The sequence below is a fragment of the Felis catus genome, chromosome A3 (assembly GCF_018350175.1).
Source record: "Felis catus isolate Fca126 chromosome A3, F.catus_Fca126_mat1.0, whole genome shotgun sequence".
Lineage (NCBI taxonomy): Eukaryota > Metazoa > Chordata > Mammalia > Carnivora > Felidae > Felis > Felis catus.
Window position 1 is genome coordinate 23,414,979 of NC_058370.1, and position 26,807 is coordinate 23,441,785.

Here is a 26,807-nt window from a genome sequence, read left to right on the forward strand (position 1 = left end):
AGATAACCAAATGAGTGGAGCTGAAAGGCATGAGGAGAACTCAGGAGGACTCCATGATCAAATTTAAAGAGGCAAAAACAGTTTGAAATGCGCCCTCTGCCCCAAAAAACAAACAGAAGGCAACAATTTGCCATGTATCAATGACAAAAAATAAAGCTGTAACAAGAAATTCATGTGTGTTGGAAACAGTTTATTGAAGACTCCTTTCATAATGCCTTCACCCCAATGAGAGTAATCCCCTTAAATTCAAATTTTCCTACACTCTTGATTAGGTCACCCAAGAATATCCTAAAAAGACTTTTCTTGGGTGAATCAAATATTTCCCAAATACAATGATACAATTTCCATTAGAAGCAGATAGTATACTGAACCTTTGGTAAATATTAGGATTACATTTTCAAATACCATTCCACAATCAGAAGAAATAAAATTCTTAAACTCAATCTAAATCAAGTCAACATTTCCAAATCAGCACTAGGGTAAGATTACAAAACTGGTACATTTGATGATCTGATGGATGCCACTATACGGGCATTTTAAACAAGTTAAAAAAAAAAAAATACACATACACACACACATCCTAAAGCAGAATGCCTTAAAATCACTTTCTATCTATGAGAAGAGATAAAAGAAAGAGGTTCAAATCAATAAGATGCAGTTAAGAGAAGAAAACTAACATGAAACCAAATGGAATACATACTTAGAAACATGGGTGTATTGAAAAAGCATGTCAGTGGAGAAATTCAAAACTCAAACCTCCAGGGGCACCTGAGTAGCTCAGTTGGTTAAGCGTCTGACTCTTGATTTCAGCTCAGGTCATGATCTCAGGGTGGTGAGATTGAGCCCCACATTGGGCTCCACACTAAGCAAGGAGCCTAAGATTCTCTCTCCCTCTCCTTCTGCCCCTCCCACCGCTCACACACACTCATTCTAAAAACAACAACAAAAACCACCTCAAACCTCCAATACATCCTAAAATTATTTCTTAAATTACAAGTGGTTTCTCTGGAATTTCCTCCTCTTGAGCCTATTAAGCTGAACCATATGAATTTGCCATTTTTATAGATTAATAAAATTAAATATTGGCTATTTCATATGGTTCAACCTAATAATTCCTTTTCCATTTTGACGGTCTCCAAAATCACTGCAGACAACCCCACTAACCATCATATGAATAAGGTAAGGTCCAACGTCAGAGAGCATCAACACCACCTGCCATCTGAGAACTACAGCAGTCAAGCTCAGCTATAGTAAACTCATGCATCCTTTGGCTTGTGTTTGTAAGCTGTGGTTATTGTGATAAGTTGACTTATAATGGAAAAGAACAATGCCAAAATACAAACATCTCTGAGTTTAAAAAAATATATTAAGGGTTGAAAATAATGAGAACTCCAAACCAATTCCATGAAAAATTACCATTCTCTCTATTCAAACACACTGGACCTTTGTGTACACACCACTGGACATTTGCATAAGGAAAAGACAGGACAGTGGCTAAAAGTGTGGGCTCTGCAGCTGGACAGCCTGGTTCAAATCCTGACTCCTTTACTTACTCCTCCTGCCTCTGCTTCTTCTAGTGCAGGGTGGCGAGATTAAGGGTAACTCCTTCACAGAGCTGTGAGACTTAAATGAATTACATGCAAAGATCCTAGAAAAATGTCTGGCATATACTAAGTGCTCAATAAATATTGGTCCTTACTATTATATAGTATAATTTTAGACTTATAAACAAATGGGACTTATGAACAGCTTTTCAGGAATTAACCTGCTCATAAGCAGGATAGAAGTCCACACCATTCTCAGCCTCACTGAACACTCATGCTAGCGGCAATATGGCATAATGGAATCAGCTCAACTTTAAATTCCAGCTCTTTCATTAGCTGTATAAATAAACTGTACATATTTTCAAACTATTTCAGATTTGGTTTCTCATCTATGAAAGGGAATATATACCACCTATTTCAAAGAGATGAGAGAAGGCTGTAACATATATATATACATATGTGCTTGGCACAAAGCAGTTCATTTCAAATATTAAATACATCTTGGTAAACAAGCTTATGTCATTTATGGAATAAGGCTGGAGACAGCAATTATAATTACCAACCAAAGTGAAAACAGCCCTCATAAGCTCTGGCTGAGGACATATCACTCTGTAAGCACTCCCATTTTTCTGCATCCTTCTACAAATGTGAAATCCAAATGAACCACAAGATTCCTAGTCTGGCCACTCAGTAGGATTATTACCCCCACCTTTCAGAACATCTTACTTTTACAAACATAGACAAAGGGTTTTTGGTTGTTGTTTTTTAAATAGTCACATTACATGGTGCTGGAAAGTACCAGCTTAGTCCACCAAAATCCTGAACTATGTGCTGTCTGCCTTTTTTTTTTTTTTTTAAGTTTATTTTGAGAGAGAAAGAGTACACTAGTGGGGAAGGAGCAGAGAGAGAGAGGGAGAGTGAGAATCCCAACCAGGCTCCACTGCCAGCACAAAGCCCAACATGGGGCTCAATCCCACGAACCATGAAATCATGACCTGAGCCGAGACGAAGAGTCAGCCACTTAACCAACTGAGCTATCAGGCATCCCTGTTTTGTCTGCCTTTTTAAAACACTAATTGAAGTGCATTTCCATTTTCCTCAAATAGTTTTGTCAAACTACATGTTGGAAGTTACACACTTATCCCGAACAAACTCTATCAGATTATTTTAATCCAAGAATTTTGTAACTCTTGATGCTGTAATTCTATACATTTAGGTCTTTTTTTTTTTTTTTTTTTAAGAGAGAGAGAGAGAGAGAGCGAGCGAGCAAGCATGAGTGGAAGTGAGGGGCAGAGGGAGAGAGAGACAGTATCTTACTCAGGCTCCATGCTCAGAATGGAGTCCAACATGGGGCTCAATCTCACTACCCCAGGATCATGACCTGAGCAAAAGTCAGGAGTCGGATGCTCAACTGACTGAACGATCCAGGTGCCCTATATCCTAGTTTTTGCATAGGACAGGAAACACAAGCCCTCTGTATGCACAATGAAAGTTGCCAGTTCAGCCAGGATAGGTCACATGGTTCTCTGTTTGGCACACCTCTCTCCCATGCAAATCAAGCCCTGCTCATCCTTCAATTGCCACCTACTTACATAAAGCTTTTTCCTTGGCCTCTCAGCAGAAAAGATTTTATCCTGCTTTCTCTGAATTCCCATAAGTACTTTATGGAAAATAAATCTTGTGGTATCTATCCCTTTCTATCTCTATTACAGGTGGTTCTGCCTTCTTTATTCTAAAATGTTGAAATGGGGGACAGGTTCCATTCTTTACTTCTCCTATGATACTTACCTTAGTGTATCACAACATTAAACAAGAGAGCTGGCCTCTCTTAAGACCATTTCCTCACCAAATGGGAAGAAAAATACTTATTTCACAAGGCCCCTACAAGTTTCCCTGAAAACCCATTATTAACTACAGCAAGTTACTTGAACATTAGTTGTCATCATGGTTATCACTGACCTTATAGCTGTCTGTTTAAAACAATCAAAGTTACCGGTGGTGTGTACACAAGGATCCCAGCCAGGAAGCCATGTATCAGTGGCACAACCTGAGAAATTTTAACATCCAACTGCCCTTTATTAATCAAACACTGAAGTGTTAATGTTAATAAAAGCACAAAAGAAATAGTAAAATGATACACCCAGCAAAATGTTTTACATTTTCAAAGAATTTAATATTAGAATATGCACAGTATGACTATGCTAAAGAAAACCCACAAGAGAAATACGATCAAAACATTATGCACAGAAATATTATATATAATATTATAATATAAGTAATGGCAACCTTTTGGTTATGAGACTTCAAGTAAAAAGAACTGTTTTCTACTTTTCCATGCTTGCTAGTAAGGTATAATAGCCATTACTGTCCTCACAATAGAAAGAATAACACAATGTTTTCATATTTCTGTATTATACTACCCAGAACAGTGTTCCTGTAACCAAAGAAACATGGTGCTGGAAGCATGGTCAAGAACCAGGAGAGCAGCTGGCTGCCCTAAGGGCCCACTGGGCCACAATGTGCATGGATCCCACGTCTCACACAGGTGTGTAACCTAGGTCCCAAAAGGACTTTATTTGGAACATATGTCACTGATGGCACCAGCCAGCTAAGTGACATCATCCACTCTGGGAAACTAGAGTTTTTTGTCAACATTGGGAGCAGTTACCAGGAGACAAAAAGCAGAGAATATGTAAATTAAATCCTCCAGGGAGCCGGATTCAAAAGCTGCCCTCTGGGGGCGCCTGGGTGGCTCAGTCGGTTAAGCGTCGGACTTCAGCTCAGGTCACGATCTCGCGGTCCGTGAGTTCAAGCCCCGCGCCGGGCTCTGGGCTGATGGCTCAGAGCCTGGAGCCTGCTTCAGATTCTGTGTCTCCCTCTCTCTCTGCCCCTCCCCCGTTCATGCTCTGTCTCTCTCTGTCTCAAAAATAAATAAACTTAAAAAAAAAAAAGCTGCTGAGGATTCAACTCAGTTTAAAAAAAAAAAAAAAGGCTACCCTCTGGGTAGTGGGAACCAAGTTACTCCAGTTTTTTAAGGAAATGGTATGGAAATCAGTATTTCCAAGTAGTTACCAGTATTATCGTTTAAATGGTCTGTGCTCTTCCTCATGTTTAATAGATTTCTGTTTGAAGAAATCAAGGCAAAGCACAGAACTCTCCCCTGGGCTCCCAGCCTCAAAAATCTCAAGAGTCACTCTTGGCTCTTGCCTCTTGCCTCTCTCAAAATTACTTCTATACATTGCTATGCAGAGAAAAATGGTCCACAGAATTTGAATTTGCTTTTAAGAACGGTAACTCTTAAGAAGGACTATTTCCTTTACTTTTGGGAGGAAAATAAATTACAAAATTTATCCTAATAATCCCTGCCTCCAAGTATTCACATCCAAGTGTAGTCCTTTTCCCTTGAGTGTGGGCAGAACCTGTAACTTGCCTCTAATAGAATAAGCAAAGTCACTTTTGTGATTATATTATGTAATATTTAACATGTACTTTACTAGCAGGTATTCTCCTTTGAAGTCCTGATGAAACAAGCTGCTATGTTGTGAGCTACTCTCCAGAGAAGACAAGTAACTTGTAACTGAGAGTGCCAGCAAGAACGTGGCCTTGAATGACAGCCCACGACAGCCCACAACGAACTGAATGCTGCCAACAACCATGTAAGCCTGGAAGTAAATCTTTCTCCAGTAGAGTTTTCAGATGAGAATGCAGCCCTGGTCAACCCCTTGACCGCAGTCTTGCAGAGGGACCCAGGTAAATTCTGCCTGGACTCCTCATCCACAGAAACTATGAGAAAATAAATGTGTTGTTTTAAACCACTATGTATGTGGTAACATGGTTACACAGTGACAGATAATCCAGAATAGGATCAGAAGCCCTCTCATTTTCTATATACTTGAGTAAAGCTTTATACTTTCCCTTTTATGATAAGCATACATTAATCTTAAACTTAAAAAAGTTTTTAAACTATGTTTTCTGAAACATGGCTTAGAAATAATATCCTGTTTAACCTTTTTTTAAACACCCCCATTGCTAGTTCCTCAATCCTCACATTTAGAAGATTATGATGGTGATATTTAGTCTTGTTGACCATACTCAATCTGGCATTCCAAGCCCATGTCAATCTAAATACCATCTTGCTTTCCAAATTCATCTCCCATTAATAATCCACCATGAGGCCTTAGTAGCTGCCCAGCCAACTGCTGGCCCCAACAACTGCTTCATGCTCTCATGGCTCATACCTCCACTCAGGCTTTGCCCTCTCCCTGCCATCCCTCGCAGGCTTGGCCAAGTACTCAATTCTATCCAAACTCAGCTCACTCCATGAGCAGGAAGGTGTCCAGATGGCCCTGGCTCTCAGGGACCACATGCCATCAACTCCTGGCACAAATGACTACCTGATGCGCCCCATCTTTGGCACTTCAGATCTGTTCCCATATCCTATCCTTTATGACTTCTCCGGCCAAAGAATAAGGGCCATTTCTCATTGTCTTGTACATGTACCCTCAGCACCATGCCCCAATACAGTTGGTATTTTTACTAGCAATGACACCATGTGATCCCAATAGATTAATAGTTTTTTGACATGTACTTCAAATACTATAATGGGTAAAACATTTTTCAGGTCTGTGAAGGAATAATTTTATCAGCTCTGAAGCAACAAAAGGCAATCAAAAAGAAACATGAACAGATGCAAATATTCACAGCAAGTCCAGTCAAATGCATCAAATAAAAAAACAAAAATGTCCTTAATTAGAAAAACAGTTAAATAAATTATGGGAAGTCTGCATTATGTAATTCTAATCAGCTATTTAAAAGAATGAGGCAGGGGCGCCTGGGTGGCGCAGTCGGTTAAGCGTCTGACTTCAGCCAGGTCACGATCTCGCGGTCCGTGAGTTCGAGCCCTGTGTCGGGCTCTGGGCTGATGGCTCAGAGCCTGGAGCCTGTTTCCGATTCTGTGTCTCCCTCTCTCTCTGCCCCTCCCCCGTTCATGCTCTGTCTCTCTCTGTCCCAAAAATAAAATAAACGTTGAAAAAAAAATTAAAAAAAAAAAATAAAAGAATGAGGCAGCTCTGTATTTACTGATATAGATAATTTCAAGATATACTAAGTGAAAACAGAAAGTTGCCTAGTCCAGGGGCACCTGGGTGGCTCAGTCGGTTAAGGGTCTGATTTGGCTCAGGTCATAATCTCATAGCTCATGAATTTGAGCCCTGCATCAGGCTCTGTGCTGATAGCTCAGAGCCTGAAGCCTGCTTCAGATTCTGTGTGTCTCTGTCTTTCTTTGTCCCTCCCCCACTCACACTCTGTCTCTCTCAAAACTAAACATTAAAAAAAAAAATTTATCCCTAAGGATTAAAAAAAAAAAAAGTTGCCCAGTCCATACCATAGTGTATGACCCTACGTATGGTGACAAGTGAGGAAAAAGATATTATAAAAATGCATATATAAAAATGCAGGGGGTTGCCTGGCTGGCTCAATCGGGGGGAGCATGCAACTCTTGATATCAAGGTTCTGAGTTTGAGCCCCACATGGGGTATAGAGATTACTTAAAAATAAAATATTTTAAAAAAATAAAAATAAAATCATTTTTTAAAAAGTGCTCACAGAATGAAGAAGATACAGGAACCAGTTTGAAAGGCTCCCACTGGCCAAATCTGGAACAGTGGTGGGTATTAAAATAATGACAGACACAGATTATAACGCACAGAAGAAAGTAAGAATCCATGAGTCCATGTAGATACAAATAAAGAAAGAGGGAAAAGCTCTTCATAATAAAAAAATACAACCAGTAAAATGTAGAAGAAATTATTAAAATTAGAAATCACCAGTTGGCAGCCATTACAGTAAAAATTGTTTCAGACAGGGGCACCTGGGTGGCTCAAGTCATGATCATGGTTCCTGGGTTCTAGCCCCCACGTCAGGTTCTGTGCTAACAGCTCGGAGCCTGGGGCCTGCTTCAGATTCTGTCTCTCTCTGCCCCTCCCCCACTCACACTCTGTCTCTCTCTCTCCAAAAATAAACAAACATTATAAAAAAAATTTTTTTTAATTTGTTTCAGACAAGAAATACCAGGATGCCTGGGTGGCTCAGTAGGTTAAGCATCTGACTTCAGGTCATGATCTCGCAGTCCGTGAGTTCAAGCTCTGCATCAGGCTTTGTGCTGACAGCTCGGAGCCTGGAGCCTGCTTCAGATTCTGTATCTCCCTCTCTCTCTGCCCCTCCCCTGCTTGTACTCTGTCTCTCTCTCTCTCTCTCTTTCTCTCTCAAAAATTCAAAAAAAAAAAAAAAACATTTAAAAAAATTAAGAAAATAAAAAATACTAACAGATGCTAAAATAATAGGTGAATGTTTCATGGAGAAACAAAATATTTATATAGCCTCAAAATAACCTCTCACAAGAAACTTATTAATTATAAAGGGAAAAATAATAGCTTTACAGAACAGATAAAACCCTAGCCAAGTGATCAAAGTTAACATCACCAATAAATGGGACAAACAGGTATCATGTGCCTCTTGATAGAATGCACTTAAAAAGAATGTATCACTTACATGGTATTTCTTCTAAAAGTCAATAACCTAAAGCTAATCCTGAGGATAGAGCAGAAAACACCAAATTAAGGGACATCATATCCTTTAGAAATGTCAAGTTCGGGGCACCTGGGTGGCGCAGTCGGTTAAGCGTCCGACTTCAGTCAGGTCACGATCTCGCGGTCCGGGAGTTCGAGCCCCGCGTCAGGCTCTGGGCTGATGGCTCAGAGCCTGGAGCCTGTTTCCGATTCTGTGTCTCCTTCTCTCTCTGCCCCTCCCCCGTTCATGCTCTGTCTCTCTCTGTCCCAAAAATAAATAAACGTTGAAAAAAAAAAAAATTTAAAAAAAAAAAAAAAAAGAAATGTCAAGTTCATGAAAGACAAAGACTGAAGAATTGGGCTCAGGTCATGATCTCACAGCTCGTTGAGTTCGAGCCCCACATCGGGCTCTGTGCAGACAGCTCAGAGCCTGGAGCCTGATTCAATTCTGTGTCTCCCTCTCTCTCTGCCCCTAACCCACTTGCATACTGTCTCTATCTCTCTCAAAAATAAATAAACATTAAAAAAAAATAAGAAGAAGAAAGACTGAAGAATTATTTCAGATGAAAGGGGACTAAAGAAACATGATGATGAAATCCAATGTATCATCCTGGATTGGATCCTGGTCAGAAAAAAGTTTTTCCCACTTCTGCCATAATGGACATTATTGGAACTGAGGAAGTTTGAATAAGGTCCTTATTTTGATAATCACACTGCAGTTATATAGGAGAATGTCCTTGTTTTTAGGAAATATGCACTGGAGTATTTAGGGGTAAAATTCTGCAACTTATGGCAAGACAACTCAGAAAAAAATACTTTTAAAAAATAATAAAGCAAACACAGCAAATTGCTAACTAGTGGGGAATCAGGTTGAAGACATATAGGAATTTTTTGTACTAATTTTCCAACTTTTTTTTTAAGTTTCTTTATTTATTTTGAGAGAGAGAGTTGGGGAGGGACAGAGAGAAGGAGAGAGAGAGAATCCCAAGCAGGCTCACCGCTGTCAGTGAAGAGCCTGATACGGGGCTCAACCCCACGAACAGTGAGATCATGACCTGAGCCGAAATCAAGAGTTGGACGCTTAACCAACTGAACCACCCAGGTGCCCCTCCAACTTTTTTACAAGTTGAAATAATTTGAAATTATTTCAAAGTAAAAACTTGCTAAAAATATATGCAGAGGGGCGCCTGAGTGGCTCAATCAGCTAAGCATCCAACTTCAGCTCAGGTCATAACCTAACAGTTCGAGCCCCACATTGGGCTCTCTGCTGTCAGCACAAAAAGCCTGCTTTGGATCTTCCTTCTCCCTCTCTCTCTGTTCCTCCCCACTTGCTCTCTCTGTTTCTAATTCTCTTTCAAAAATAGGCAAATATTGGGGCGCCTGGGTGACGCAGTCGGTTAAGCGTCTGACTTCAGCCAGGTCACGATCTCGCGGTCCGTGAGTTCGAGCCCCACGTCAGGCTCTGGGCTGATGGCTCAGAGCCTGGAGCCTGTTTCCGATTGTGTCTCCCTCTCTCTCTGCCCCTCCCCCGTTCATGCTCTGTCTCTCTCTGTCCCAAAAATAAAATAAACGTTGAAAAAAAAAAAAACAAAAAAAACAAAAAAAAAACAAAAACAGACAAATATATATCTACAGACGGGCACCTGGCTGGCTCAGTTGGAACTCTCGATCTTGGAGTTGTGAGTTCAAGCCCCATGTTAGAGACAGAGTTTATTTAATTAAAAAAAAAAATTAATATATGCAGAAAAAATCTATATACACAGGAAAACTACTCTGAGGCCACAGAATAGCTAAGTGTGGGAGGAAAACCACCTCACCAAGGCTATCCCCTAGGTGCAAACCTCTGCACTCAGTGCTCACAAAAATCACTGAGCATTTATTCCACAAGATGGCAGAGTTGCCCCAAATGCCAGAGCTGTGTCTGGAGCTGATAATGCCTCTCTGGACTAGAGGTGTGCTGCCTTCCTTGGCTCCTCCTCCTGCTGTTCAAGAGCTTCCTTCACACAGATTTCCTAGATTGTGACTCCGTCCCAGGCTAGAAATTCTAAGATTGGCACCAGCTCAGGACACGATCACTAAATAGTGACTAATGTGACAGCATCCTGACCTCAAGGGACCCTGTTGGATGTTTCTGACGATGATACCGCCCTCCTTCCTGCTTACTTACATAATACATTCCTGATGAATGAGTCCTCAACAAAACTCTCTCTCTCCCAGCCATCTTTCTAGATCATCCTGTACTCACCACTAAATCCATGTTCCAAAAGAAACACCAGAAACATCATTCCATTTCCGGATCAACACATCTTCCTCCCTCAAATTAAAGAATTCCAAAAGCACCATCCTGTCTGGAGTACTGTCATCACTTGTACCACACACTCTTCTTCAAACCTGGCCACCCTACTACTCCTCTTAAAGAATACACACTACTTTAACAAGTACCTTCAAGAGCTGTGGGAATCTTGTGTCACATACTACGCAACTTCTCTAAAGACAGGGACTATGTTCACTTCTCAATTTATATAGCACCCAACATCTCATCAGAGGGCTTTAGGCATTCAGTTGGAAAATGGGAGTCACAGACTGTATCACGAGCAAGTAGGAAATGTGCAACTGTGGCTAAGTCACTCCTTTTGCCAAGCATTAGGCTCTTTGCCCATAAGACAGAATTAGTAGTGAAAAATTAGAAAGAGTTTAAATATTTTTCAGGAGGAGATAGTTAAATAAATCATGGAATACCCATACAATAAAATAAATTATATGTAATTGTGAAAGGAGATAAGAACTGATGTGGAAAAATACCATAAATGAAAATGGCAAGCCATCAAATAGTATAAGAATAGATTCCATTATTGTGTTTTTTAAAACTTATCCCTATACATGTATGTTTGTATATGCACCAGAACCATGTCTGGAAGGATGGAAGGCCGGCCATACACCAAATTGTACCATGGCTCCTTCAAGAGTGAGAATGCTATCCATATAAAGGAGGACATTTCACTTGTTTTCTTTTTTTTTTTTTTTTTGAGAGAGAGAGAGAGAGAGAGCGCGCGCGCAAGCGGGGGAGGCAGGGGGAGGAGACAGAGGATCTCTTCTGTCAGCACAGAGCCCGATGCAGGGCTTGAACTCACAAGCCATGAGATCATGACCTGAGCCAAAGTTGGACACGCAACCAACTGAGCCACCCAGGCGCCCCTACTGAATACCTTTTATACCTGACCAGAGCAAACAGATCCATTGGAAGACTTATTTCTTCAGTTAAGTAGTAATATTTAATTAATTGGATCATTCATTCCATTACCTCAAGTAATTCAAGTCAATTACTTGAGCATTTCTTAGGTACCAAAACTTTGAGAGGAAGAAAGGAAAGCTGGAGGAGGTTAGGAAAACACAGAAAGTTATATAACAGATTTCTTTGAGCTCAGGGAGGCACTTCTAGGAACGGATTGTCCTCGATACTCTCAGTTGATAAATGATGAATAGCATTATTGATTGATTGCCCAGCTTAAATATTTCTAGATCTGCCATAATGTTGAAAACTCTTTTTTAAAACAAAATTTCCAGTAAGTCCTTTTTTTTTTTAAAGATTCTTTTCTCTTGTGCACATGAGTGGGGGAGGGGCAGGGAGAGAGAGCCTGAAGCAGGCTCTGTGCTGACAGCAGAGAGCCCAATGCAGGGCTCAAACTCACGAACTGCGAAATCATTACTGAACCGAAACTGGATGCTTAACTGACTGGGTCACCCAAATGCCCCCAAGTAAGTCCTAATTTTTTTTTTTTTTTTTAATTTTTTTTTTCAACGTTTATTTTATTTTTGGGACAGAGAGAGACAGAGCATGAATGGGGGAGGGGCAGAGAGAGAGAGGGAGACACAGAATCGGAAACAGGCTCCAGGCTCTGAGCCATCAGCCCAGAGCCCGATGCGGGGCTCGAACTCACGGACCGCGAGATCATGACCTGGCTGAAGTCGGACGCTTAACCGACTGCACCACCCAGGCGCCCCAGGTAAGTCCTAATTTTTGATGCAGTGGTTCTTTTTTTAAAGATTCCTGTTGGATACAGGGATGAAAAAAATCAACATATATGAACAGATAAAAAATCTGTTTTGAAAATTAATGTGAAAAGGCATTTTATTTTGTTTTCTAATGTATTTAACTAAATCGCTTCAGTTATTAATTTTTTTATTGAAAAACATAACATAGCAAGAACAAAAGGTCATCCCAGACTGTGTGGACTTAGTATAACTATCACTTTTTTTTTTTTTAATTTTTTTTTTCAACGTTTATTTATTTTTGGGACAGAGAGAGACAGAGCATGAACAGGGGAGGGGCAGAGAGAGAGGGAGACACAGAATCGGAAACAGGCTCCAGGCTCTGAGCCATCAGCCCAGAGCCCGACGCAGGGCTCGAACTCACGGACCGCAAGATCGTGACCTGGCTGAAGTCGGACGCTCAACCGACTGCGCCACCCAGGCACCCCTAACCATCACTTTTAAGTAATGAGGAGACAGCAAGTTTTTCTTAATGTTGATTTTTAAAATGAAATGTGATTTCTTACAATCAGAACACTAATTCTTTTTGAGTATTAGTTCTTGATGAATTTTTATAACTACTCTGAATTAAGGCAGCTGGGACTCTTTTAAAAAATTATTTTAGGGGTGCCTGGGTGACTCAGTCGGTTGAGTGTCTAACTCTTGGTCTTGGCTCAGAGCCCCATGTCGGGCACCATGCTTAGCGTGGAGCCTGCTTGGGATATTCTCTCTCTCTCTCTCTCTCTCTCTCTCTCTCTCTCTCTCTCTCTCTTTCCCCCTCTCCTTCTCTCTCTCCTTCTCTCTCTATATCCCTCTGTCTCCCCGCCTCCTCTCCTTCCCTCTGTCTCTCTCCCCCACATGTGCATGCTCTTACTCTCTAAAAATAAAAATTTTTTTAATAAAAAATTATTTTATAAAGAGTCATTTTGCAGATTTTCCCCCCATAAGTGTCAAAAATAATACATGCCAGGAGAAATTAAAACCAAGTAAAAGAAAACAAAAGTGAGGGGTGCCTAGGTGGCTCAGTCGGTTAAGCGTCCAAATCTTGGTTTCAGCCCAGGTCATGATCTCACGGTTGGGGTTCGAGCCCCGCATGTGGCTCTCTTCTGTCAGCACAGAGCCTGCTTTGGATTCTGTGTCTCCTTCTCTCTCTGCCCCTCCCCCAGTTTGCACTCTGTCTCTGTCTCCCTCTCAAAAATAAGCATTTAAAAAAATTAAAAAAAAAAAAAAGATGTTCACTAAAAGTGTGCAAAACGAAAGCCGGCAGATAAGAGCATACCTGCTGTGCTTGCAGGACAGCGAGAAGGCCATGTGGCTGCAGCAAAGTCAGCAGAAAGGAGAGAGTGAAGAGAGGTAACAGGTGACCAGAAGAAGCAGGGTCACTACAGGCCAATGTAAGGACTTGTGGCATGCATGAACAAATACCAACATTTCTGGACAGTGCAAGACATGAATGCTAGCTTTATTATTCTTATTCTCTTCTGGATTTCTTTTCTAATTTATAAATATAAAAAAACCAAGTTCCCAAAAAGAGTATACTGAATGAAGACAAGATCACTTCCATAAATAAGGTAAAAGGTACCAACAAAATCCTTGGTGAAGTTCGAATAAGGTCCTGATTTTGAGAAATGTATCATGGTATTGTAAGAAATACACACCAAAGTATTTAGGAGCAGAATTCTGCAACTTATTTGCAAACAATTCAGAAAAAATTCTTGGAAATAAGATAAGGCCAAAGAATACTAGCTAAGTAGGAGGAAAGCAACCTTACCAATACAGAGATCCAGGTGAACACTTGAGGGCTAGTCCCCTCTCTGAGAACAAGGCACTGTCAGTAGTTCCATCAACTCCTCAAAGCAACTGACCTCACTTTAGCAGCAACTAATCAGCTCAGCCTTAACCCAGTTCAGGAAGCCTGCAATTAAGTCAGAAAGCACACCTAACAGTTTCAGAAAAGGCTCTATGATTACACTGTTGATGTTGCTCTGCCTCCATCTCCAAATGCCTAATTGGTACTCATCCTTCAAGGCCCTGTGAAAGTACCACCTTCTTCCACCCCTGCCCCCAAACCACCAACCTAAATTTCACCTCTCCCCCAGAGTCAGATCCAAATAACATTTAATGAACACTAAGACCACAAGTGCCCCCATTCATCTCTGTATACTCAACAGTTAGTAGAGCTCCTTGGGCATACAGTAAGGACTCAAGTTGAGTCCTGAGTTCAATTTTCATGTGGCAAGCACACATTATTACTGCCAGTCTTCTCTCCCATAGTTTTAGGTATTTCTTATGATGCCACCTTACTTCCTGTATTACAGGCACCTGGAGCCTTATCAATGCCCCTGCACAGAAAGACCTAGGGCACTGACCAGATGTCTCATTCATTTCTCTAACCTCAAAACAATGAATTCTCAACCAATTCTCCACCAAAACATGCCTGATGGCAAACCACAGACACAACTTTCCAAACTACAATGGCTATTACCCTATGACTCTTTTACTCAAGAAAACATAAGAGAACACAAGTGCACAAAAGCTAAACTATTGTAGGCATTAACTAAATTAAACCTGGTTAATTTAAAAATAAATCATCTGCAAAAACTACTATAGGCATTACTCTAAAACTTACCTGGTTAACTTACAAGTAAATCATTTGTAAACATTCAGTATTTTAGTGACAAATAACTTCCTACTCATTTTATAACTGACAACATATCAAGACTCTGGGGGTTAGAATCACTGACCTAAACCATGCAGCAAATATCCCATTTCTAACAGGTACATAGTTTAAAAAAAAAAAAAAGCTGAATAAGCCTATAACTTCTATTAGGTCTTCTCCCCTATTTACTTTGTGGTTCATGTAGAATATTCACAAATGAGAGAGCTTAGAATAGTCTGGCACTTCATAGACAATAAATACTCTTGTCTAAAACGAATGGACCGCAGCCCACTTTCAAAAGGCCCTGGTAACCTGAGTATGACCAAATAGGCTAGGCCCAGATTTAGAGAATAATCTGAGATCTCTGAACTTCTAAGGGCATCTATTCTAATTCTATTTTACAACTTAAACAAATGCCTACCCAAGTAGCAGAATTTCAACTGCATTTTCCTCTGACTTCTAAGTCATCAAAGCAAATAGCTCAGAGCACTTATTCCTCCTAGCTCAAACTCAAGGTAATCTGACCTCTACCATTACTATAAACGCTTAGAAAATGGGTAAGTGCTTCAGTTATTTACACTGGTTGCAAAATTATTCCCCAGAAAATGCCCTGTGCAACCTGAGGCAGAAGAAGACATCAAATCTTACCATCATCGATTCCCAAAGCTCATCTGTCCTACTCTCACTTGATCTTATTTCCATCCCCCCACAAACCAGAAACACAGCTAAATTAACTGACACAACAGAAACTGTACATGTGTGTGTTTTGGAACGAGCCCCAAACCCCACAAAATGAATTAACCTTAAAACAGGCATTGAATTTAGCCTCTAACCTAACCTCCTCACTCCTCTCCTCTGCACATTTCTTGGTGATGTAGGAACAATTCATTACTAATTTCCAGTGATGTCTAATATAACCCCACCTTCAAGACAATATAATTTAAGAGCTTAGTCTGCTGAATTATAAGGAACATGGCTGTCATCTAGAGCTCTCCACACCAAGTTCTGAGATTAAATTTCCACCTCATTTGTACATCAAGTCCCTTTCCCCCACATGACAGAAAAGTAGCTTGGGAGGAGAGAAGCCCTGCCACTGACAGAAGGCTCGGCCAGAAAAGGGAGATCGCTTACACCCAAGAGCCCACAAGGCTGAAGCATAACACTCTGGACCCAGCAGGACAAAAGACCAACCTAAAGGCACCATGGATGAGCCAGGAGTGAATATGTGAGTACTCTCACTTTACTATTTTCAGAAAGCTCCTCTGCTATAACATTTATGTTAACCACACGGCATGCTATCAAGACCCCTGTACAATACAGCAAGACCCACCCCAATTGAAATTATCCAAATAAAAGTATGCAATTCTGAAGACATACAGTCATTGTGGTGTCAGTTTTATAAACAGCCCCACTAAAAACAAAACTATTTAAACGTCACTCACCTTTTAACAAAGTAAAATTTTTCTATTTGTAATTTATACTACTCCTAATATTTGGAATATGCCCTTCTAAAGAAAAGCAAAGAATTTCAAATCTTATATTCATTGTTAAACATATAAATTATAGACATATTTAGTGTAACACAAATGAGGATACAGATGTACAGATTTCATGACAGCTAAAACTAAATGAAGTCACAAGTATGTAACGTCAAAATACAGAATCACCAACTATTCAACTACCCTCCTTCTCTCCAGTAAAATAACACACTAGGAAATGGGCTATACCTTTGCTCATACTGTTTACTCTGCTGGAATACCTAGCCCCCATCTATTTCTCACAGGACAGTACTATTTACCCATCGAGATTCAGCTTAAATGTAATATCTCCCAGGTTGAGATGGTCTTCAGGCAGGCACTAAGTCATACTAATGTTGTGTCAGTGTTACTTATTTCAGCACAGTGCCTGGTATCTAGCAGGTTCACAGGATATTCCAACTGAGCAAGAAAAGATGTGCAACCGGAGCTTCCACACCCATGTCTGCAGAATCTCTTCTCACCTTTTCTGCCCTAAGTGCAGGAAGACCACTTCATTTAACATTTACCATTTCCCCAAGGCTCTCACTAAAAGAACTTCTCAGCATATTCTTCTCCAAGGAACAATGGGCAACCCGCAAACCTCCACAAGCTTCTTCATTCTTCCTCTGGGCTCATACATACATAAGCTCTGCTCTGGGAACTATAGAGCCCATACTCTCCACACACTGGAAAGGGAGAAGGTTACAGACCATCTATATTTGCCAAAAGAACACTTTCCAGGTCCAGAACCATGTCATCAATCAAAACTCACGAGATTTGATTCCACAGCGCATTTCTGGCTAAATTCACCAAAGGGCCATGTCTTCCCCTCATTAAGTCTGCCCTAGTTCAGGATACAGTTGAGTCTAGAAGAGAGCTACCCCATTATTACTTAGACCTTCACAGACATCTAGGAAATGCCAAATTTTACCTACACTTAATTCCCTTCTCCCTTCCTCTACCCATTTCAATTCATGATAAGTCAAATTTTACAAAATAAACAAATTTTTAAAATTTATTTATTTAGAGAGAAAGAGAATGGAGGGGAGGGAGAGAATGGACAGGGGCAGAAAGAGAGCAAGAGAGAATCCCAAGCAGGCTCCACACTGTCAGCACAGAGCCAAACGCAGGACTCAAACCCAGAAACCATGAGATCATGACCTGCACCGAAGCTGGACACTTAACCAACATGCGCCCCCAAAATAAAGAATTTTTTTTTAATATGAAATTTATTGTCAAATTGGTTTCCATACAACACCTAGTGCTCATCCCAAAAGATGCCCTCTTCAATACCCATCACCCACCCTCCCCACCCTCCCACCCCTCATCAACCCTCAGGTTGTTCTCAGTTTTTAAGAGTCTCTTATGCTTTGGCTCCCTTCCTCTCTAACTTCTTTTTTTTTGAGAAACTTAACAGAAGTCCATGGGGGAGGGGAAGAAAAAAAAAAGACGTTAGAGAAGAATTTTTTAAAGATGAATGCTGATCAAGAACTTTGGGGTATGAGCTATGGGTAGGAAACATTTTTTATTTCATAAAAATTTTTAAATGGTGACTTATGCAATAATTAAAGTGACCTTTTTAATGTCTTTATTCATTTACCTTGAGAGAGAGAGCACAAGCAGGGGAGGGGCAGAGAGAGAGGGGAAAAGAGAATCACAAGCAGGTTTCGTCCTGTCAGCAGACAGCCTAACACAGGGTTTGATCCTAAGCCAAGATCAAGAGTAAGATGCTTGGAGGGCACCTGGGTGGCTCAGTCAGTTAAGCGTCCGACTCCGGCTCAGGTCATGATCTTGCGGTTCGTGAGTTCGAACCCCGTGTCGGGCTCTGTGCTGACAGTTCAGGCCCTGGAGCCTGCTTCAGATTCTGTATCTCCCTCTCTCTCTGCCCCTCTTCCACTCACACTCTCTCTCACTCTCTCTCAAAAATAAATAAACATTAAAAAAATTACAAAAAAAGAAAAAAGTGTAGGGTATTTGGGGCACCTGGTGGCTCAGATGGTTAAACATCCGACTTCAGCTCAGATCATGATCTCACAGTTTATGAATTCAAGCCCCGTGTCCGGCTCTGCGCTGACAGGTCAGAGCCTGGAGCCTGCTTCAGATTCTGTGTCTCCCTCTCTCTCTGCCCCACCTCAGCTTGTGCTTTCTCTCTCTCTCTCAAAAATAAATAGGGGCACCTGGGTGGCGCAGTCGGTTAAGCGTCCGACTTCAGTCAGGTCACGATCTCGCGGTCCGTGAGTTCGAGCCCCGCGTCGGGCCCTGGGCTGATGGCTCAGAGCCTGGAGCCTGTTTCCGATTCTGTGTCTCCCTCTCTCTCTGCCCCTCCCCCGTTCATGCTCTGTCTCTCTCTGTCCCAAAAATAAATAAATAAACGTTGAAATGAAATGAAATGAAATGAAATGAAAGAAGGAAGGAAGGAAGGAAGGAAGGAAGGAAGGAAGGAAGGAAGGAAGGAAGGAAAGGGCGCCTGGGTGGCTCAGTAGGTTGAGCATCCTCCTTCAGCTCAGGTCATGATCTCGCAGTCTGTGGGTTCGAGCCCCGCATCGGGCTCTGTGCTGACAGCTCAGAGCCTGGAGCCTGTTCCAGATTCTGTGTCTCCCTCTCTCTGCCCCTCCCCCACTCATGCTCTGTCTCTGTCAAAAATAAATAAACATTAAATTTTTTTTTTAAATAAATAAATAAATAAATAAATAAATAAATAAATAACTAAATAAATAAATAAATAAATAAATAAAGAGTAGGGGCACCTGGGTGGCTCAGTCGGTTGAGAATCCAACTTCAGCTCAGGTCATGATCTCACAGTCCGTGGGTTTGAGTCCCCCACATCGGGCTCTGTGCTCACAGCTCAGAGCCTGGAGCCTGCTTCGGATTCTGTCTCCCTCTCACTGCCCCTCCTCTCTATCTCCTTCAAAAAATAAATGAACGTTAAAAAAAAAAAAAAAAAAAAAAGAGTAGGACGCTTAACCGACTGAACCACTCAGGTGCTCCAGTGATTTTTTTTTAATATGATAAAATACATATGTAATAATATTTATTATATACATATTATGATCATAACTATTTTTTCTAAATACTGAAGGAAAATACAGTACATTTAAAATTTAAATTTCAGGGGCACCTGGGTCGCTTAGTAGGTTAAGCATTTGACTCTTGATTTTGGCTCAGGTCATGATCTCATGGTTCAGGAAACTGAGCCCCACATCCAGCTCTGAGCTGGCAGCACAGAGCCTGGTTGCGATTCTTTCTCCCCCTGTCTCTCTGCCCTTCCCCTGCTCACACACACGTTCTCTCTCTCTTTCAAAATAAATAAACATTTAAATTTTTTTTTAATTTCAGTGTTGTAAGTTACAATATATAAAAGACAAATGACCAAGAGAAATTAAAGTATAATGTATAGAATACATTATAGTATAATGTAGAGAATAATGTATAGAAAAGACAAAATATCAACATCAAAACTACACAAAGGAAACCTGGCAAATCCATAATAAAAACAAACAACCCAACAGGAAATGGGCAAATAAAATGCAATAAAGACAATTTACAGAAAAAGATTAAAATATTCAATAAACCCATGAAAAACTGTTTACTCCCATTTAAAAAAAACACAGAGCTTAAAAGACAAAGTCTTATTTCCAATATTAACATAAAGAAAATTTAAAAGATGTATAATATCCATAGAAAGCAATGATATAAGGGAAAATGTACTCTATCATACTCTTGGTCAAAATATTAAGTAGAATGGTCTTTGGAGGGTAATTTGTTAATGCAATTGAAAATGTACATTCTCTCAAACCCAGCAATTACACTCACAGCAAGTTATCCTTAAAGGCTATTCACCAAGTGGTCAAAAATACATGTTCAAGGTGGGGCACCTCAGTGGCTCAGTCGGTTAGGCATCCAACTCTTGCTTTCGGCTCAGGTCATGTTCTCATGATTCCTGAGTTTGAGCCACAGATGGGGCTCTGTGCTGGCAACGGAGAACCTGTATGGTATTCTCTCTCTCCTTCTCCCTCTGCCCCTCTCCTACTTGTGCACTCTCTCTCTCTCAAAATAAATTTAAAATATATGTGTATATACAGTGCAGATATGTATTTATGTATGTTCAAGGAATACCATTGCCATCATTGTTTGAAATATCAACTGCTCAGAAACACTCTAAATGTCTGTCAAAGGGAAATGGCTAAATATATGATGGAACATTCTTACAAGACACCATTACTCTATCATTAAAAAGAATGAAACAAGTGTACTTACAAAGATAGATCTCAAGAAAACTGAAAATAAGTCAGAAAACAATAAGCCTAGAATTAACCCAATTACATCTAAATTAAATTTAATTTAAATTAAATAATAAAATCTTAATTGCCTCCCTACCTATAAACATATAGAAAAGGATCTAGAAAAATAACAAACTAATAATAAGAGGGTTATCCAAGGAGAAAAGGAGCAAGATAGAAGACACTTCTCACTTTAACTCCTAATACCTCTATATTGACATTTTTATGAACAGTATATATTATTTTTTTACTACTTTTTTAAAAGGAAAATAAAAAATAAATACACATACACACAAAAAAGTGGTTTAGATGTTCTTCACTTTAAAAGGCAAAGATCAAGATTTATTCATGGTCAGCACCATCCCGGACTCTGAACATTTACCACAAACATAACATTATAGAAATGTAACATCCAAGTAGCTATTAATGCAACAAGCAATCACTACTTAAAAAAAAAAAATCTCTGTGTAGACATAAACGTGTACAACTTCCTAAGCTGTCTATTACCATAACGTAAAGTTTTCTCTTTCAGTAATGATAGAATAGCTCATACTAGAACATCCCTTTTGCATGCAACCATTATAAACTGGAAAAAATATTTAAAAACAAATATGAAAAGGCAATAAAGAGCAACAAAAAGCAGGCAGAAACAGGAGTTGTATATTTGGAATAAGAGAAGGGCACTAGGTAACTTTCCCATCTCTTAAGTCTTTTCACCTAACGGCAGGCTCCAGTCAGTAACACTGGGCAGCTAAAACTCAAGTAAGACATCTTTAGACTTACTGGTTCAAGAAACAAAAGGCAAACTTCAGTACAACTACAACAGCTGGCAAATGAGGGAGAAAGTCCTAAAAAAGAAGAGAGTCACAAAAGGGTGGCTTCAATTTCTACACATAAACTCTGCCTAAATCTCTGGCTGATCTTTGAATGAACAGTTTCAAGCAGCCCAATTAAAGCTAAAAGAACTGAGCAAAAGTTTCGGCTACTGTCCCCTGCAGAGAAAAAGAATTTGGAATGTGAGTTCAGCCAAATTAATTGCCCTTTCAAACAAAGAGATCAGCATTCTTCAGAGGAAATAACATAAGCCAGGCTCTACAACATATCAGACACCATGTGCAGGATGCAATCCAAAACATTAGACACATGAAGAAAAGGGAAAATGTGACCTACAGTCAAGAGAAAGATCAATGGAGATTAGCTTCAAGATAATCTAGGTGGTAGATTATCAGGGACTTTAATGCAACTATAAAAACTACACTCATAATGAAAATACAGACTCCCAAGATCTCAGCAGAGAGTCTAGTGAGAAAAAAGGGAATTCTAGAACTAAAAAAGCATCAAAAATAAAAATTAAAAAAATCACAGGATGGGGTTAAGAGCAGATTGGAATCAAGAGAAGAAAGAATTTGAAAACAGAAATTATTCAATCTGAAAAAGAGGGGGAAAAGAGGAGGAAAAGAGTGAAAAAGAAAAGAAAAAAATCAACAAATCCCAAGGACCTGTGGCACAATATCAAAAGGTCTAACATAAGCATAATGTGAATCACCAAAGAAGACAGAGAGAATGGGACACAATATTCACAGAAATAATGGTTGAAACTTGACAAAAACCACTAATTTTCAAATTCAAACTCACTCTCAAGTAGGTTTAAAAAAAAAAAACACAAAAGCTAAATACATTATAGTCAAACTGCTAAAAAGCAAAGAGAGAGAAATCTTAAAAGAAACCAAAAAGAAAATAACACATTACAAACAGAAACAATGATATGAATGATTACTAATTTCTCTTCAGAAACAACAGAGGCCAGGGGCACCTGGGTGGCTCAGTCGGTTAAGCGTCCGACTTCAGCTCAGGTCATGATCTCACAGTCTGTGAGTTTGAGCCCCGCGTTGAGCTCTGTGCTGACAGCTCAGAGACTGGAGCCTGCTTCAGATTCTGTGTCTCCCTCTCTCTCTGCCCCTCCCCTGCTCATACTCTGTCTCTGTCTCAAAAAAAAAAAAAAAAAAAAAGAAAAGAAAAAGAAACAAACAACAGAGGCCAGAGGACCATGAACAACACCTTTACAGTACTTAAAAAGAAAAACAAAACAAAATTGTAAACCCCAAATTCTATACCCAGTGAAGAAAATATCCTTCAAGATTGAAAGTTAAATAAAGTCATGTCCAGATAAACAAAAACCAAAAGAATTTGTCACCAGGAAACCTATACTACAAGAAAAAAGTACAGGAAAGTTTCCAGGCTGAAATGTAATCTTCAGGAAGATATGAAGAAGTGGGAATGGTAAATATGTGCGTAAATAAGACTCTTGTGTCTTCATCACCTTTGTAATACAGAATTATTAAGAGCAAAAATTATAATACGGCTCTGTGGCTTTTACAGCTTCCAAGAGGCAACCAGAGCACAAAAGAGGGAAGGATTCAATGACTACACGTTTTAGATAAAGTGGTTCAATATTAAAAGTAAACTGCAAAAAGCTTAGGATATATATCATAATTCCTACACTAACCTCTAAAACAAATTCTAAGAAGTATACCTAGAAGCTAATAGAAAAAATTAAAATGAAATTTGAAAAAATTCAATTAACCTAAAAAAACAGGAAGGGAGGAAAAGAACAAAACACAGGATAAACAGGAAACAAAAAGCAAAATGGTAGTAAACCTAAAAGCAATAATATCAATACTCATATTTAATGTAAACAGACTACACACTGCAGTTAAAATCAAAATAGGTATATGCCACCTATAAAAGACACAATTTGAATTTAAAGACACTGTTATGTAGAAAGAAAAGTGATAGAAATAGATATACCGTGCATACAGAAAGCAAAAGTACCTGTACTAATAGCAGGTAAAGTAGACTTTAAGTCAAAGATTATTACCAAAAATAGCATGATATTTCACATTACAAAGAGGACAATTCATCATGAGGACATAACAATTATAAATACATATGCACCTAATAACAAAACTCCAAAATACATGAAGCAAAACTGACAGAATTCTTTGGAGAAATAGACAAATCCACAATCATGGTTAGAGATTTTTAACACCCCTCTCTTGGTAACTGATAGAACAGATATAAAATGGCAGCACACACATTTTTTTTTTTCAAATATATATGGAACATTCACCAAGACAGATCATATGCTTGGCCATAAAATAAATCCCAACAAATATTAGAAGACTGAAATCCTACAAAGTATGTTCTCTGACTACAATGGAATTACATTAGAAATCAGTACCAATAAGGTATCTCTAAAAAGTCCAATATTAGGAAATGAAACAACATGCTTCAAAGTAAGCCATTATCAGCAAATAAATCACAAGATATCTTAAATTGAAAGAAACTGAAAATACAACAACGTATCAAAATCTGTAGGATGTAGCTAAAGTAGTGCTTAATGGGAAATTTGTAATTTTATTTTGTTTGTAATTTTAAATGTTAATACTGGAAAAGAAGATCTAAAATCAATGACCTAAGTTTCTAGAAAAATGTAAGGGAAGAAAATAAGATCGCAATAGAAATCAATGACCATTTAAAAAGACAAATAGAGAAAATTAAGATAAAAGGTTGGTTCTTTGAAACTATCAACAAAATTGATAAATCCCTAACTATACTAATCAAAAGAGATGGAACACAAATTAGCAATATCAGAAATGAAAAGGATATAGCATTAAAATAAGGAAAGGTTATTAATAAAAGGTGAAAAAACATCATTAGAAAAGTCTTGTCTTTTTTTTTAGTTCACAAAGCAGAAGCAAAAGCATATAGAGAAGAGAATTATCTTAACACTAAATAGGAACCTGCCACAGTAGAAATCTCTTGTAACTCAGCAAGAGGAGAAGCCGATTCTGTCTTCATGCTGTTTTCTCCCATTGACTTGCAGTTCAACTCCAAGCCTGCAGCCCCCAATCCATCACCAAAGGAGTGGCAAGTCAATGCAGATGAGACCTGGTCAGCTTCCAAAGGAGATTTCAACTGACCTAGAAGAAAAAAAAGAAAGCCTAGGGAACATACACATTTATATAATCAACCAAAAGTCCCACAGCAGACTAAGAAATCCAGGGACTTTTGATAGGAAGCCATGCACCTCGCAGAATACAAGAATTCATTCACAGGTTCCAGCACATAGAGCCAGAGTTGTGAGCATCTCAAAGAAAAAGGCTAATAAGAGACCAAAGTGAATATATTTTTCTCGAAGTGTTAACAAAAAGGCAGAAGCACTGAAGAGAGAGAGCACCAGAAAGACAGACAGAGGGACAGGACTCTTCAAGCACTGTACCTCCAACGAAACATTCAGACATATACAAGCAAAACCAATCACAAACGTGTACAGAAAGTTCGTCTACTGAATCATCAGTGAAGAATAGTACAATAAACACTGCAACTCATTCAAAAATTTGATTTCAACACCATCTAAAACTTGTGGAAGGTAGTATACAATGATTTAGATGGGTTCTCCTAGACAGGCAAGCTGGTAAGACAATTCCAGAACAGATTCTGACTCACCTTCTTCAGATTCCTTGTTAATGGATGATGTGTTTTGCAAAGGATCAGTATTAACCGTATCAACCAAATCTGATACAACCAAGTCAGGATCTAGGATTTCATGCGTCCCATTAGTGGACAGCCTGGAGGACCGTCTCCTCGATAAGTCTTTGTCAGTGGTTTCCGAGTAGGTTTTTGACTTTTCCTGGGCTATAAACCATTAAGAGAGGCATAGTCAAGAACCCAAGAAGAAGAAATAACTCTGCTATTCCTAATTTCTAGGCTGGTTACCCCTACAAGGGCTTAAAGAGACTTCTGAAATATTAGGCCAGTAATAAAAGGAAATATCCTTTCTTAATTTGTAGTTTTAAGTAAAGGCACAGTCTCTCTGCCAGGATAGAACTATCCTTGTTCATGGTTTGAAAATTTGTTTTGAGATCACGCCCTATCTTTTAATCCATTTTTTTTCAATTTTTTTTTAGCATTTCTTTCTTTTCAAGAGACACAGCACAAGCTGGGGATGGGCAGAGAGAGAGGGAGACACAGAATCTGAAGCAGGCTCCAGGCTCTGAGCTGTCAGCAGAGTCCGATGCAGGGCTTGAACTCACGAACTGTGAGATCATGACCTGAGCTGAAGTCGGATGCTTAACCAATTAAGCCACCCAGGTGCCCCAAGGTCACACCCTATCTTGACAACTAAGTTCTATTTTAGGGCATCCCAACTTAAAAGTTTGTGTACTAATTTTCAAAGTCAATAAAGTTTATAAAGCCTTAGAACCATTACAAATCCTTTTCAGAGCCAAAGCACTTTTTAATCAATAAATAAGATTTTTTAATGTTTATTTTTGAGAGAGAAAGAGACAGCATGCATGTAAAGGGGAGGGGCAGAGAGAGAGGGGTACAGAGGATCTGAAGTGGGCTCCATGTTGACAAGACAGTCCAATATGGGGCTCAAACTCACGAACCACGAGATCATGACCTGAGCCAAGGTAGGATGTTTAACCAATAGAGCCACTCAGGTGCCCCATAAATAGCATTTTTAAAGTTTCACTTAGCATATGAAATCCGTCCCTTCCTAAACCATTAAATTTCCAATGGAAATGTAGTTTATGGGCATGAAGATGACACCACTAAGCCCAACATTAATATAGTTTGTGCTTTGGGATTTATTTTTCTTCAAGCAAAACTCCTTCTGATCCAACCCAAATCATCCACATCAGCTCCTGTGATCAAAAACAGCATTAGAGTCTATATATTGAAAATAGGAAACAACAGGAGTACAGGGGAAACTAACCCAATCAACATCAAGTTCTAGCCGCACATACACAAACTGGAGACTCACATGAATTTTTGTCAAGCCGAGAACGTTTTAATGGGACGTCACTTCCTTTTGATATTTTCCGTCTTCTCAATTCCAATGTTATTGGTTGCAAAGTTTGAGAGTTTGAATCCACAGCTACAGTGTATATAAAACACACAAAAAAATTATGCAATTTCTTAGTGCTCGGTCCTTATGATTATATATAAATAAAACACATGCACACACACTCACATAATAAACAGACCCTCAAAGGGCTAATAAAAAAACAAAAGTGTAATGGGTAAGACACTACTTCCTTAACATGAGATGCTGATACCTGTAGACTGACATCCTTCATCTTTCTCTTTTTTAAAGATTTATTTCTTCATTTAAGTAATCTCTACACCTAATGTGGGGTTCAAAC

At 39.3% G+C, this 26,807-nt stretch overlaps 1 protein-coding gene across 7 annotated transcripts in view; it reads right to left on the bottom strand.

Annotated features, from left to right (window-relative positions):
* PHF20 (PHD finger protein 20) overlaps nt 1-26,807 on the bottom strand; it is a 170,320-nt gene that overhangs the window by 47,923 nt on the left and 95,590 nt on the right. For all 7 annotated transcript variants that reach the window (XM_006929809.5, XM_006929808.5, XM_045053678.1 and 4 more), the window contains 3 exons: nt 26,426-26,539; nt 25,105-25,293; nt 24,399-24,578 (listed from right to left, as the gene is read on the bottom strand). In XM_006929809.5, coding sequence (XP_006929871.1) covers nt 24,399-24,578; nt 25,105-25,293; nt 26,426-26,539 — 483 coding nt within the window. The remainder of the gene's footprint in view (nt 1-24,398; nt 24,579-25,104; nt 25,294-26,425; nt 26,540-26,807) is intronic.